Source organism: Budorcas taxicolor, chromosome 11 (genome assembly GCF_023091745.1).
Source record: "Budorcas taxicolor isolate Tak-1 chromosome 11, Takin1.1, whole genome shotgun sequence".
NCBI lineage: Eukaryota > Metazoa > Chordata > Mammalia > Artiodactyla > Bovidae > Budorcas > Budorcas taxicolor.
In genome coordinates, this window is record NC_068920.1 from 140463903 (window position 1) to 140477287 (window position 13385).

Here is a 13385-nt window from a genome sequence, read left to right on the forward strand (position 1 = left end):
CACAGAGTTGGACACTACTGAAGCGACTTAGCAGCAGCAGCAGCATGTATATATACACCTACTCATTTATAGGGGTTTCCCGGGTGGTGTTAATGGCAAAGAATCCACCTGCCAATGCAAGAGACTCAAGAGATGAGGGTTTGACCCCTGGGTTAGGAGGATTCCCTGGAGAAGGAAATGGCAACCACTCTAGTATTCTTGCTTGGGAAATCCATGGAGTTGCAAAGAGTCAGACATGATTGAGGAACTGAACACACACACACACACATACCTCATACACTCGACCTATAGACTTCTTAATAGGACCAGATCATAGCCACTTGAGGTCAAGGATCTGTGATGTGTTCTGTAGACCCAGAGCCTACACAGCATCTGGCACATAGGTACTTAGGAGAATGAATGGCAAACAGATACATTTCATCCCTGTGGGGCCTTCCCATTTTCATGGGGCTCTGGACAAAATACAGCTTAAATAATGGGCCCTGAATGAATCAGGAAAGCATCCCCAACAAACTGAAAATAATTTCACAGAGTGCAGTCTAAAAGCTTTTGTTCTTTTATTGCCTACAAAGTTTATTTGAAAGTCTAGTATAGAAGGGAGATCTTCCCCATTTGTCTCATGTCAGTTGGCAACCCATAACTTTTCTGTTACGAAAATTAGATTGTTCAGCCTGTCAATGATACAAGTATCTTTGGTGATCCTTAACATTTTCAGACCCTGATGGAAAAGACCCTAATGCTGGGAAAGACTGAAGGCAGGAGGAGAAGGGGATGATGAAGGATGAGATGGTTGGATGGCATCACTGACTCAATGGACATGAGTTTGAGCAAGCTCCAGAAGTTGGTGATGGACAGGGAAGCCTGGCATGCTGCAGTCCATGGGGTTGCAAAGAGTTGGGCATGACTGAGCGACTGAACAACAACAACAACATTTTGAGAGCTTGCAAAGAACCCTTTATAAATCTGAGGAAGGGACTTCTCTGGTGGTCCAGTGATTAAGAATCCACCCACCAATGCTGGGGACGTGGGTTCGATCCCTGCCCTGAGAGGGTTCCACATGTCACAGAGCAACCCAACCTGTGTGCCCCCACAACTACTGAGCCTGTGAACCTAGGGTCCAGGAATCACGACTACAGAAGTCACTGAAATGAGAAGCGCGTTGACTGCAACTAGGGAGTGGCCCCTGCTGGCTATAACGAAAGCCTGCACATCAACGGGAGATCCAGCACAGCCAAAACTAACTAAACAAAATAAAGCAAATCTGAGGAAGTTATCCCGAGAGGGTAGATACAAAATTTTACATTACAGGCCAGTGTCTCTCAAAATATCATTCGTGGGTTTTCTCTGTTAGGACTATCTTTGAGGTCATATTTCCTTCTAATAGTAGATTTTTAAACATAAGAGCACAATTTCAGAGTAAACTGCTGAAGCCATAAAGCGAATTAGGCGTAATGTGTGTCATGTTAGTCGATCAGTAGTGTCAGACTCTTTGCGACTCCTTAGACTGGCCCGCCAGGCTCCTCTGTCCACGGAATTCTCCAGGCAAGAGTACTGGAGTGGGTTGCCATGCCCTTCTCCAGGAGATCTTCCCAACCCAGGGATCAAACCCAGGTCTCCCACATTGCAGGCAGATTCTTTACCGTTTGAGCTACCCAGGGAGCCCTTTAGCGAATTAGCATTATTATCTGGGAAATCTCTCTTGTTCTATTAAAATGTCTTTATCATCAAATGTTTAGATGCTCCTGATTCTATGATAGCATTTAAAAAAAATTTTTGTTTTAATCCTTGTCTCTGGGTAGTTATATCATCAGAATCTGGGGGTCGAGATTTGTATTTCTTAAGTTTTAGGCCCCGACAATTGCTCATTGAATGGAATTCCAATTATATTTTATTGTAAAATAAACATAGTTTTGTGAAGTGAAAAGCATTATACAAAAAAAATAAAAAAGATATTCCAGCTCTACCAGGTTCTGAGATTACCAAGGGCAAGTCCTAAGACAGAGAACATGTTACACAAAGCATAAAGGAAATGGGCCTTGAATGACTAAATGAATGGATAAACCCAGTCTTTGAAGGATAAGCTGCAAGAGTATTTTCTAATAACCAAATTACAGGAGCTCTTCAGGAAACGACTGCTTGGATGGACACATGGAGTCACTAGGCAAGAACTCTTCTGTTATATTCAAACTGTTGGATTAGAGATGGTTCAAAGGCACTCTCGGGCCCTCCCACCTGCCTCGGTTGCCTAACGCTTAACACTCTTGAGGAGAAAATTTGGTGCAATTGTTTTTGCTTGGTGGAAAAACAGTGGCTCGGTGACCTCAGGTGGCACTAATGGTGAAGAATTCGCGGGCTAATGCAGGACATGCAAGAGATGCAGGTTCAATCCCTGGATCAGGAAGACCAACTGGAGAAGGAATAGCACTTCATTCCAGTATTCTTGCCTAGAAAATTCCATGAACAGAGGCGCCAGGCCGGCTACAGTCCATGAGATCACAAAGAGTTGGACACGACTGAGCGACTGAGCACAGAACAGAACCAGAAGAACAATCCTTGGCTATTTAGTTAACCTCTGAGAAATTATCTCTTTCTTCATCTGCAAAATGATATGCAGGAGAGACTGAGCAGGTAGGAGCAGGTAGAGGGGTGTTGGGGACAGGACACCAAGTGGTTGGTGGGACTGAATACAGAAGGTTTGGAACACCACGCCTTATTCTGCCTGGTAGCAGGGAGCCGGCAGAGGCCACTGTGCTGGAGATAACACAGAACTCAGTGGCTAAGAATCTCAGGGCTGGGGATGTAGCCTCATGGTGGATCCTGCTACCCTGGAAACATGGTAGACAACACTATTTGATTCAGGCTCATTTTCCTATTGAACCTCCGCAGAACCTCACTTCCTCCTCTATAGACCGGTCTATGCTGCCACTGCCTTTGGCACAGGAAATAAAACCTATTTTCCACCTTGGTTCTCTGAGAGTAAATGAGCGGATCACCTATCATGATGGCAAAAACATCTTGTTGTAGGTTGCAAGTCATTTTCACTTCCTGTCTTTCCTTTGGGACTCCACCACTGAGGTGACAGGCCGGAGCTTATTATTTCCATCAGGTAGATAAGGAAAACAGATTCAGAGAGGCAGCGTTCTGGCAAACGTAGCACAGCTAGGATTGAATCTCAGGTCTGCCAGATTCTAAACCCCATGATTTTTTTAAACTTACTCTCTTTTTTAAAAAAAAGTTGGAGTATAGTTGCTTTATAATGTTGTGTTAGTTTCTGCTGTATAATGAAATGCATCACTTATGTGTATGCATATATCTCTTCCCTCTTGGACCTCCCTCTCAGCCCCTGCCCTATCCCATCCATCTATGTCATCACAGAGCACTGAGCTGAGCTCCTTGCGCTATATAGCAGGTTTCCACTATCTGTTTTACATGTGGCAGTGCACATACATCAAATACTGTGTATTAACGCATGTGAATTGTGGAGCTGGAGAAGACTCTTGAGAGTCCCCTGAACTGCAGGGAGATCAAACCAGTCAATCCTAAAGGAAATCAACCATGAATATTCATTGCTGATATGACTGATGCTGAAGCTGAAGTTTCAATACTTGGGCCACTGACGGGAAGAGCTGACTTACTGGAAAACACCCTGATGCTGGGAAAGATTGAGGGCAGGAGGAGAAGGGGACGACAGAGGACGAGATGGTTAGATAGCATCACCAATGCAACGGACATGAATTTTGAGCAAACTCTGGGAGATATTGGAGGATAGAGGAGCCTGGCATGCTATATAGTCATGGGGTCACAAAGAGATGACTTAGTGACTGAACAAGTGGAATCTAGGAAAATGGTACAGATAAAGCTATTTGCATTGCATTAATTAACTTCTTACTTTAATTTGCCATCATGAAATTACATCTACCTTCTGCTTGTGCCCCAGCGACATGCATCAGTGTCATTCTGCCTTGGCTTGTGGTTAACTGTGTCTCTACAATTAGCTTCTGAGTTCCTGAAGAGCAGGCAGGACTATCCTTTAGCCGCTTCTCTATGCCTCCACCACAAGGCTTCCCGAAAAGCAGATACACAGCCAGCATTTATTATTTATAGGTCACTCACCAAACACTGATGCTTGCTCTGTGGCAGGCCCTGTGCTAGCCACCAGGTTTTATGTTAATGGAAGTGAGCTGAGTGTCCTCTATAACAGTGGTCCCCAACTTTTTTGGCACCAGTGACAGTTTTTGTGGAAGACAATATTTCCATGGACTGGGGGTGGGGGTGGGGTGGGATTATTTCAGGATGATTTAAGTGCATTACATTTATTGTGCACTTTATTTCTGTTATTAATACTTTCTGTTGTTATTACAGCAGCTCCATCGCAGATCATCAGGCATGAAATCCTAGAGACTAGGGACTCCTGCTCTACAGGACTGATGAATGAAACCTGAAAAACTGTGCCCCATAGGGGTTAACAGAAATCCTTGACTTCTGCAGAAGAGCAGATAAGGAAACAGATTGTTAAAAAAACAAAACAAAAAACCACCCTGCTTGTAACCTGCCTTTACTGATTAAGCTTGCTTTAGTGTTTTTTTTTTTCTTCTTTAATTGGATTCCCTCCAAGTTTTACATAGCGAGGTAATAATATCACAACACTTCTTAACCACTCTTATAGATAACTCCTCTGACTAGAATCACTATAGGATCAACGGGAACTTAAGCTGTTTTCCAGAAACCTGGTGTCAACTCCTGTCTAGTCAGGCTGACTAAAGCAGGTAGGGACCACTGACGCTAAAACTGGGCCTGCACAGTTGTCTGATGAGTGACTTTTTGATGTCAGAGGGACAAAACACCCATCCTCAGATCTTGCTAAAGCACCTCCATTTCTGAACATGCATCCCATGAAAAAGCATGTAACCGGGACACACCTGCACGGAATGCTGATAACTCACCTTTTCTCTACCTCCCATCACCTTGCCCCAGGCCTCAGACAACCTCACTTCTTTATATATAAATATCTCACGCCCTTTGCTTTCAAGGCAGTGGATCTGAGACTCCTTCTCCTGTCTGTTTTGTCAATCAGCTTGGCTGTTTTGTCAATCAGCTCCTTGGTTGGCTGTCTTGAGTCAGCTCTTTCCCTGCCACAAACCTCAGCATCTCAGCATTTGGCTTGCCGTGCGTCAGGCAAATGAGCCTGGTTCGGTTAACACCAGCCGCAAACCAGGAAGGACCATGCCCAGCCCCGTGTTTTTCAAATCACACTCCAGCAGCTTGTACAGTGGATGGGCTTGGAGGGAGGGTGATGAGAGGCTGCCAAGAGAATCCAGGGGACAGGCAGGGCCATGTGCTGCTGGGCGAGTCAGGGTACCCCATCTTTAATGTCCATCCTGATCGCCACTTTTCTTGCGACATTGGGAAAATTATCTACGTTTTCTGAACTTCAGTTTTGAACAGTTCCAAAGAGAGACTGGATGGAATTTCTTTATATTTTGCATACAAAGTCTTTTGAAGTTGAGGGTTTGTGGTTTGTGGCCTTGCAGGGGGCAGGTGGGGAGGCCTCTCTGGTTACCCTGCTCCACCTCCACACTCTCATCACAGCTGACTCTACAGCAGTGAGGTGACTCTCCTGAAGCCTAAAAGGGGTCAGGTCAGTAACAGTAAAGGTGCCAGGCTGACCTCACAGATGGAGGGCAGAGGCCACCGGCAGCTTTGCTCACTCAGCTGGATTCCAGGATGTCTCACTGTTCAGCCTGAGACAGAAGGAACTACTGAAAAAATGCCTATTCACCAAGATAAGGACTGTGCCTTGGTGAATGTTTGTACTTTTAAGCAGCATTAAAGGAAGTGAAAAGCAAAGGAGAAAAGGAAAGATATAAGCATCTGAATGCAGAGTTCCAAAGACTAGCAAGGAGAGATAAGAAAGCCTTCCTTACCGGTCAATGCAAAGAAACAGAGGAAAACAACAGAATGGAAAAGACTAGAGATCTCTTCAAGAAAATTAGAGATACCAAGGGAACATTTCATGCAAAGATGGGCTCGATAAAGGACAGAAATGGTATGGACCTAACAGAAGCAGAAGAGATTAAAAAGAGGTGGCAAGAATACACAGAAGAACTGTACAAAAAAGATCTTCACGACCAAAATAATCATGATGGTGTGATCACTCACCTAGAGCCAGACATCCTGGAATGGGAAGTCAAGTGGGCCTTAGAAAGCATCACTACGAACAAAGCTAGTGGAGGTGATGGGTTGAGCTATTTCAAATCCTGAAAGATGATGCTGTAAAAGTGCTGCACTCTATATGCCAGCAAATTTGGAAAACTCAGCAGTGGCCACAGGACTGGAAAAGGTCAGTTTTCATTCCAATCCCAAAGAAAGGCAATGCCAAAGAATGCTCAAACTACTGCACAATTGCACTCATCTCACATGCTAGTAAAGTAACGCTCAAAATTCTCCAAGCCAGGCTTCAGCAATACGTGAACAGTGAACTTCCAAATGTTCAAGCTGTTTTTAGAAAAGACAGAGGAACCAGAGATCAAATTGCCAACATCTGCTGGATCATGGAAAAAGCAAGAGAGTTCCAGAAAAACATCTATTTCTGCTTTATTGGCTATGCCAAAGCCTTTGACTGTGTGGATCACAATAAAATGTGGAAAATTCTGAAAGAGATGGGAATACCAGACCACCTGACCTGCCTCCTGAGAAACCTGTATGTAGGCCAGGAAGCAACAGTTAGAACTGGACATGAAAAAACAGCCTGGTTCCAAATAGGAAAAGGAGTACGTCAAGGCTGTATATTGTCACCCTGCTTATTTAACTTCTATGCAGAGTACATCATGAGAAACACTGGGCTGGAGGAAGCACAAGCTGGTATCAAGATTGCCGGGAGAAATATCAATAACCTCAGATATGCAGATGACACCGCCCTTATGGAGAAAGTGAAGAGGAACTAAAAAGCCTCTTGATGAAAGTGAAAGAGAAGAGTGAAAAAGTTGGCTTAAAGCTCAACATTCAGAAAATGAAGATCATGGCATCTGGTCCCATCACTTCATGGGAAATAGATGGGGAAACAGGGGAAACAGTGTCAGACTTTATTTTGGGGGGCTCCAAAATCACTGCAGATGGTGACTGCAGACATGAAATTAAAAGACGCTTACTCCTTGGAAGAAAAGTTATGACCAACCTAGATAGCATATTCAAAAGCAGAGACATTACTTTGCCAACAAATGTCCATCTAGTCAAGGCTATGGTTTTTCCTGTGGTCATAAATGGATATGAGATTTGGACTGTGAAGAAAGCTGAGCGCTGAAGAATTGATGCTTTTGAACTGTGGTGTTGGAGAAGACTCTTGAGAGTCCCTTGGACTGCAAGGAGATCCAACCAGTCCATCCTAAAGGAGATCAGTCCTGGGTATTCATTGGAAGGAGTGATGCTAAAGCTGAAACTCCAGTACTCTGGTGACCTTATGAGAAGAGTTGTCTCATTGGAAAAGACTCTGATGCTGGGAGGGATTGGGGGCAGGAGGAGAAGGGAACGACAGAGGATGAGATGGCTGGATGGTATCACCGACTCGATGGATGTGAGTCTGAGTGAACTCCGGGAGTTGGTGATGGACAGGGAGGCCTGGCGTGCTGTGATTCATGGGGTTGCAGAGTTGGACAGGACTGAGCGACTGAACTGACTGAAAGGAAGCATTTTCTTTCCAGCCCTTCTCCTGGGCCTTCATTACATAAACCACATCTTTCTCTGTTACTCTCCCTCCTAACCTATCAGACCTGTCTTTCTTTCTTTTATTCTTTTCCCCTGTGGAAGGAAGTGGCATATTTCCTCTGTGATTCTTTTTTGTATTTTGTCCTTGGACAACTCTCAAAGGAGAGGAAGACTTTGCCTACTTTCTGACTACTTGATAACCAGAGCAACGGCTGAGTTTAAATACGATTGTTAAGAGCTTGCCAAGAATCTAAACTCCATCTACCAGGATAAAACCTCACCTTCTTGGAAAAGAGTCTGCTCTGAGGTGGACTGGGGAAGGTAGAAACGGGGGCTGATGTTGGTCCATATACATCAATTGTACCATAAAACACTGAGGGATATTTAATGTTTATACACGCTCCTCCCTTGTCTTGAGGTGGATTTTATTTTCAGTGTGGAGTCCCTCCAGCGTGTAAATAAAATACTTCATTTCCTGCATTTGAACTATTTCCTCAAAGGCAAAATTTGCTCTCACTGTAAACAAATAGTGAGAAACACACAGCTCTCTTAAACACAGAGTGATAGCCTGCATGACCTTTCCTGATAGGAATGTGGCTTTGACAAATCTCATTTATTTGTACTTTCCTTGGGGCTGAGGGAAGACAATGAGGAGGCACAGGCTCAGTCCTGGGTAATAAAACGATAGAAGATGTGACTTTGAAAGCTATGGAGAGTGGTATAAAAATTTAGGAAAATGACCATCCCACTTCTGTGCAAAAGCAATTTATGTCTATTTAGGTCAATGATAAATGCATTTCTCAGTGCTTCCATATAGAAGATCTCTACACACTAAAACCAGTGGCTCAGATCATCTTAGAAATGTCACAGTGATCTTATAACATGCACACCTGCCACTTTTTGTCCTTTCTACACACACGCAAAGAGAGAATTTTATACCTCGAGCTCTCAGGGCGTCAGAACTGGATCCATGATAATCATGGATTCTTGACATTCACTAGTATCCCACACTTATTGCATTAACAAAATTAATAATTTTATAAGTACCTGCAAACCCAGCCCCCAATGCTGTGGCTAAGACTTTGACACAATCTGTATCTAACCATGTGGCTAAACTTCTGTCTCACCCTTTGCCTCTTATACGTGGGAGGCAACCATCAATTTCAATCCTGTCTTCATCACTCTCTTGCTTTCTTTTTTGTGTGATTTTGTTGCTTTTATTTGTAGTTCTATAAAATATATTTTTATCTTATCTGTGTTTAATTTAAAGTATTTTGAGACTGACTTTTAGCACTTAATGTTTCAGTGTTGCTGAAGTTCAACTGTTTGGATGACTGTGTGACTGACTATACCACAGTTTATTTTCCACTCTCGTTTTGATGGGCATTTGGGTTGTTTCCCAGTTTTGCTATTGTGAACGGTGCAGCATATCTTTTTTATAGGCACAGGAAGGTATTGCTGGAGCAAAGGCTATGTGAGATGTTCAACTTCAGGAGAGAATGACAATGTTTAATATTTTATATGATCATCCCAACACACATACATGCATGTGGATAGTTTATATTGCTCAAATTGGTATTCGCTGCATTTAAATGATAACAGCACTATTATATATTTGGTATTTTAGTCAGAAAAAATTAAAAGAAAAACAAACAAACAAAAAAGCAGTTCTTCCAAAGCCTCAAATTATCCAAGTATAAAGAAAAAGGAATGTCTCAGATCATGCCAAATCTAGAACCAATATAACTGATAAACTCAGAAAAACTGAAACAATATCACTGCAGAACAAATCCTTTCATGAAACGGTTTTATCTAATGCCCATGGCTTCTCTGGTGGCTCAGTGGTAAAGACTCTGCCTGCCAATGCGGGAGACACAAGTTGGATCCCTGGGTTGGGAAGATCCCCTAGAGAAGGAAATGGCAACCCTCTCCAGTATTCTTGCCTGGGAAATCCCACGGACAGAGGAGCCTAGCAGGCAACAGTCCATGGGGTTGCAAAAGAGTTGGACTCGATTTAGTCACTAAACAACAATGGGGGAATTTCAACTTCTAAACAGCAGAAAATGCTGGGGAGAATTCATATTTTAGAACTTGATGCAATGATAGAAGACCGTCCATGCTGGCCTTAATATACATCAGAACTCCCTACTTCCTTTTAAATTCAAAGCTTTGGAGATCTATATATTTTTCTTATCTGCAAATAAAGGAACCTTTGTTGCAAAAGCCCTCCCATGCACTTCCTCTTTAACTGAGGTGTGCTGTGCTGGGGTTAGTCACTTAGTCATGTCTGACTTTTTGTGACCCCATGGACTGCAGCCTGCCAGGCTCCTCTGTCCATTGGGATCCCCCAGGCAAGAATACTGGAGTGGGTTGCCATGCCCTCCTCCAGGGGATCTTCTGAACCCAGAAATCAAACCAGGGTCTCCTGCATTGAAAGTGGATTCTTTACCAGCTAAGCTACCAGGGAAGCCGGAGAAATGTATAGATACCTTTAACAAGCCAAACGATGCAAAACGATGCTTGTCCATAATCATCAAGAAACACTATTATCTGGAATTTTTACTCTTCTTTACCAGATACTGTCAAAGTCTGAACTCTGGTGTTTTGATTGAACAATTACTCTTCTTGTTCAGAAATTGCTTGACTTATCTCTGGAACAAAACATATTCCTTTACATTTTTTAAAAAAAGAACATTTTTCTTTTGGGGTGGAAAACCACCGGAGTTGAAACAAACTGGCTACTTGGAGTTATAATTCCATGTGAAGCTATAGTTGATAAAGACAAGGTTTTCTGGCCTGAAAAAGTTTTTTAAAGGTTGAAAAACATCTTACCTTCACGTAGAGTTGCTGAAATTCCTCGAGATTCAGTCTCCCGCTTGGACAGTCCTTGAGAAATCCTTTGTACCACTGCTTGAGTTCATGCTCATTAAACTCTGTGCTCTTCACCAGGTCCTCCATCACTTCAGGGGCCAGTTTGCTATTCTGTTTCCCCATTCTGCCTGAAGAAAAGCAAATTAATGCAATTAGTGCTGTGGCTGTGATCATTTCAAGCTTGATTAGGAGCCAAGCTAGAGTTCTGAGCAGTCCCTTGGTTGACAGTCCCTCCAGTGTGTCTGATCAGTTTCCCCAAGTCTGTTTCCTTCTATTTGATATTCTAGAAAAGAGACGCATGAAAAAAATTTCTCAAAAGGCTATTGACTTCATCTTCCTTCATCACGTGTCATCTTTTACACACATTGACTCCCACAAGGAAAGCCAATCATCTCCTTTTATGCTATTCAGGTAAAGTATATGGAAACTGTTTATAATCTCATTTTATGAATTATGATTCCTTAGCACTTACTGCCTAGATACCTAATTCTGCATTTAGTTTGCAGGGTTACTAAGTGGGTCTACTGACAAGAACAATAAGAAGGCTTTATAGGCAAATCATCAAAAAATTGGCTTTGAAAACATGATCAGCAATGGTGGTTATTCTAATTCTAAAGTTTCTGCTGTTTTTTCTTTTTCAAATGGAAACAGCTCATTTTTACTGGTCACATTAGCTCTCTATTTCTCTTCTCATTTTCAGAGACTTCCTACAACATTGCCTTCAGTGTTGACAACCTCTGGGTGGCTTTTTTTTTTTTTTTAAAGATTGGTTAGTGAATTTCAGTTGGTATAATTTCATTCTTTTATTATTACTGCTGCTGCTGCTGCTGCTAAGTTGCTTCAGTCGTGTCCAACTCTGTGCAACTCCATAGATGGCAGCCCACCAGGCTCCCCTGTCCCTGGGATTCTCCAGGCAAGAACACTGGAGTGGGTTGCCATTTCCTTCTCCAATGCATGAAAGTGAAGAGTGAAAGTGAAGTCGCTCAGTCGTGTCCAACTCTTAGCGACCCCATGGACTGCAGCCTACCAGGCTCCTACGTCCATGGGATTTTCCAGGCAAGAGTACTGGAGTGGGGTGCCATTATTACTGCTAGTAAGTAAAATTAATAGTGCATAAAATAAAATATAAAATATATCAATCACGTGCCAGGTTGTGTGACCAACATCACTCACAAGTGTAGGTAGGCAGAGCATAGGTTTAGAGTTATCCCTGATTTGGCCATTTATCTTGTGTGCTGCTTGCTGCTGCTGCTAAGTCACTTCAGTCGTGTCCAACTCTGTGCGACCCCATAGACGGCAGCCCACCAGGCTCCCCCATCCCTGGGATTCTCCAGGCAAGAACACTGGAGTGGGTTGCCATTTCCTTCTCCAATGCATGAAAGTGAAAAGTGAAAGCGAAGTCGCTCAGTTGTGTCTGACTCTTAGCGACCCCATGGATTGCAGCCTACCAGGCTCCTCCTTAGAGAAATATTAATTATCTGCTTTGTCTTCAATTTCTTTCCCAAAAAAGCACACATTAAAAAAAAAACAAACACAAAAAACTCTATCAGATTTACTGTGATGGCTAATTAAGAAATAAGTAGGTAAACAAAGACCAAAAATTATTCCAAAATTAGTGAAGGGAAATTAAAGATGATTTAAATTTTTCCCCTTTAATAATGTTGTTTTATAACAAAAAAGAATGAAAACAAAACAAATTAACCACAGGGTGATTTAAAAATCAAGTTAGACTTGAAAATACGAGGGGTCACCAGAACAAGAAAGGTATCACAAGATCTTTAAAGTCCTGTTAGAGGAGATAAAAGGTTTAGAAGAATTTACCTAAGCAGATCTAGCCCTTTGACGTGCTGGATACAAATTCTCTACCAGGCCTTCAGCAGGCCTACACTTGCAATAGCCCAAGAGGGGTAATCTTACCACATACCTTGTTAGTTTTTTTACCTTCTTCTAAAACAGATTCCACACCTATTGTCAGTAGCCTGCCCTAACACTGCACAATTCTTTCATTGTAATGAAACCAAACCACTCTTGCTGCTTTCAGGAGAAGACTTCCTCTTGGGAACAATACAACACGGTAAAAAAATGCTGTTAAGATGGCCATTTGCTTTCAAATGCTTCTGTTTGAGAAAAGGACCTGAGGATCAGCAACAATGACCTCCGGAGTTTCTCTACTTATTTTTGCTCTTAATTTCAAGTTCCAAGTCTCTTATTAGCAACTGTCTCTTAATTATAAGTTTCTGTGGGATTCCACAGCTGGATATGGAAATCAAGTGGGAACTCAGGTGTCAGATTTAATTAATCTGGGTAAGAAAACTGTAATCCATGGTTTTCTTGATAATCAAAAGATATGTTACCCAACTTTTCAGTACTTCTCTTTGCTCTTTTCAGTAGAGAAGTAGAAATTGTCATTTTTGAATTAGAATCTCACCTAATAATAGCTACTGAACCCTGACAGTGGCTGGGGGTAGACAGTATGTTGAACACTTCATAAACTTGACCTCTAGCCCCATGACAACTGAACAAGTGATTAGAGCGGCTTTCTTCTATAAGTCATACAACCAGAGCTAGAATTTGAACCTGGAACTGTAAGGAAGATATCAGTGCACAACTACCAAGAGATAGGTGGTTGGAAGATATTTCAGGAAAAGGAACAGGAGCAGAAGCAGGAAGGTTTGAGACACTGAATCAGTGTCCTTTGGCGCTGAAAGAAGGGATGAGAGAGGAATCACTTTGCCAGGCTCTTGTTTGGAAAAGCCTGTTAGATTTGCCAAAACCACAATTTCAGAAGTGAGTTTATGTGAATGATGGGAAAA

General features: G+C 42.5%; 1 protein-coding gene across 1 annotated transcript in view; it reads right to left on the bottom strand.

Moving 5' to 3' along the window:
- The window catches only part of VSNL1 (visinin like 1), a 125268-nt gene that overhangs the window by 60823 nt on the left and 51060 nt on the right, over positions 1–13385 (bottom strand). The window contains exon 2 of the mRNA XM_052649145.1: positions 10534–10700. Coding sequence (XP_052505105.1) covers positions 10534–10695 — 162 coding nt within the window. The 5' untranslated portion in view covers positions 10696–10700. The remainder of the gene's footprint in view (positions 1–10533; positions 10701–13385) is intronic.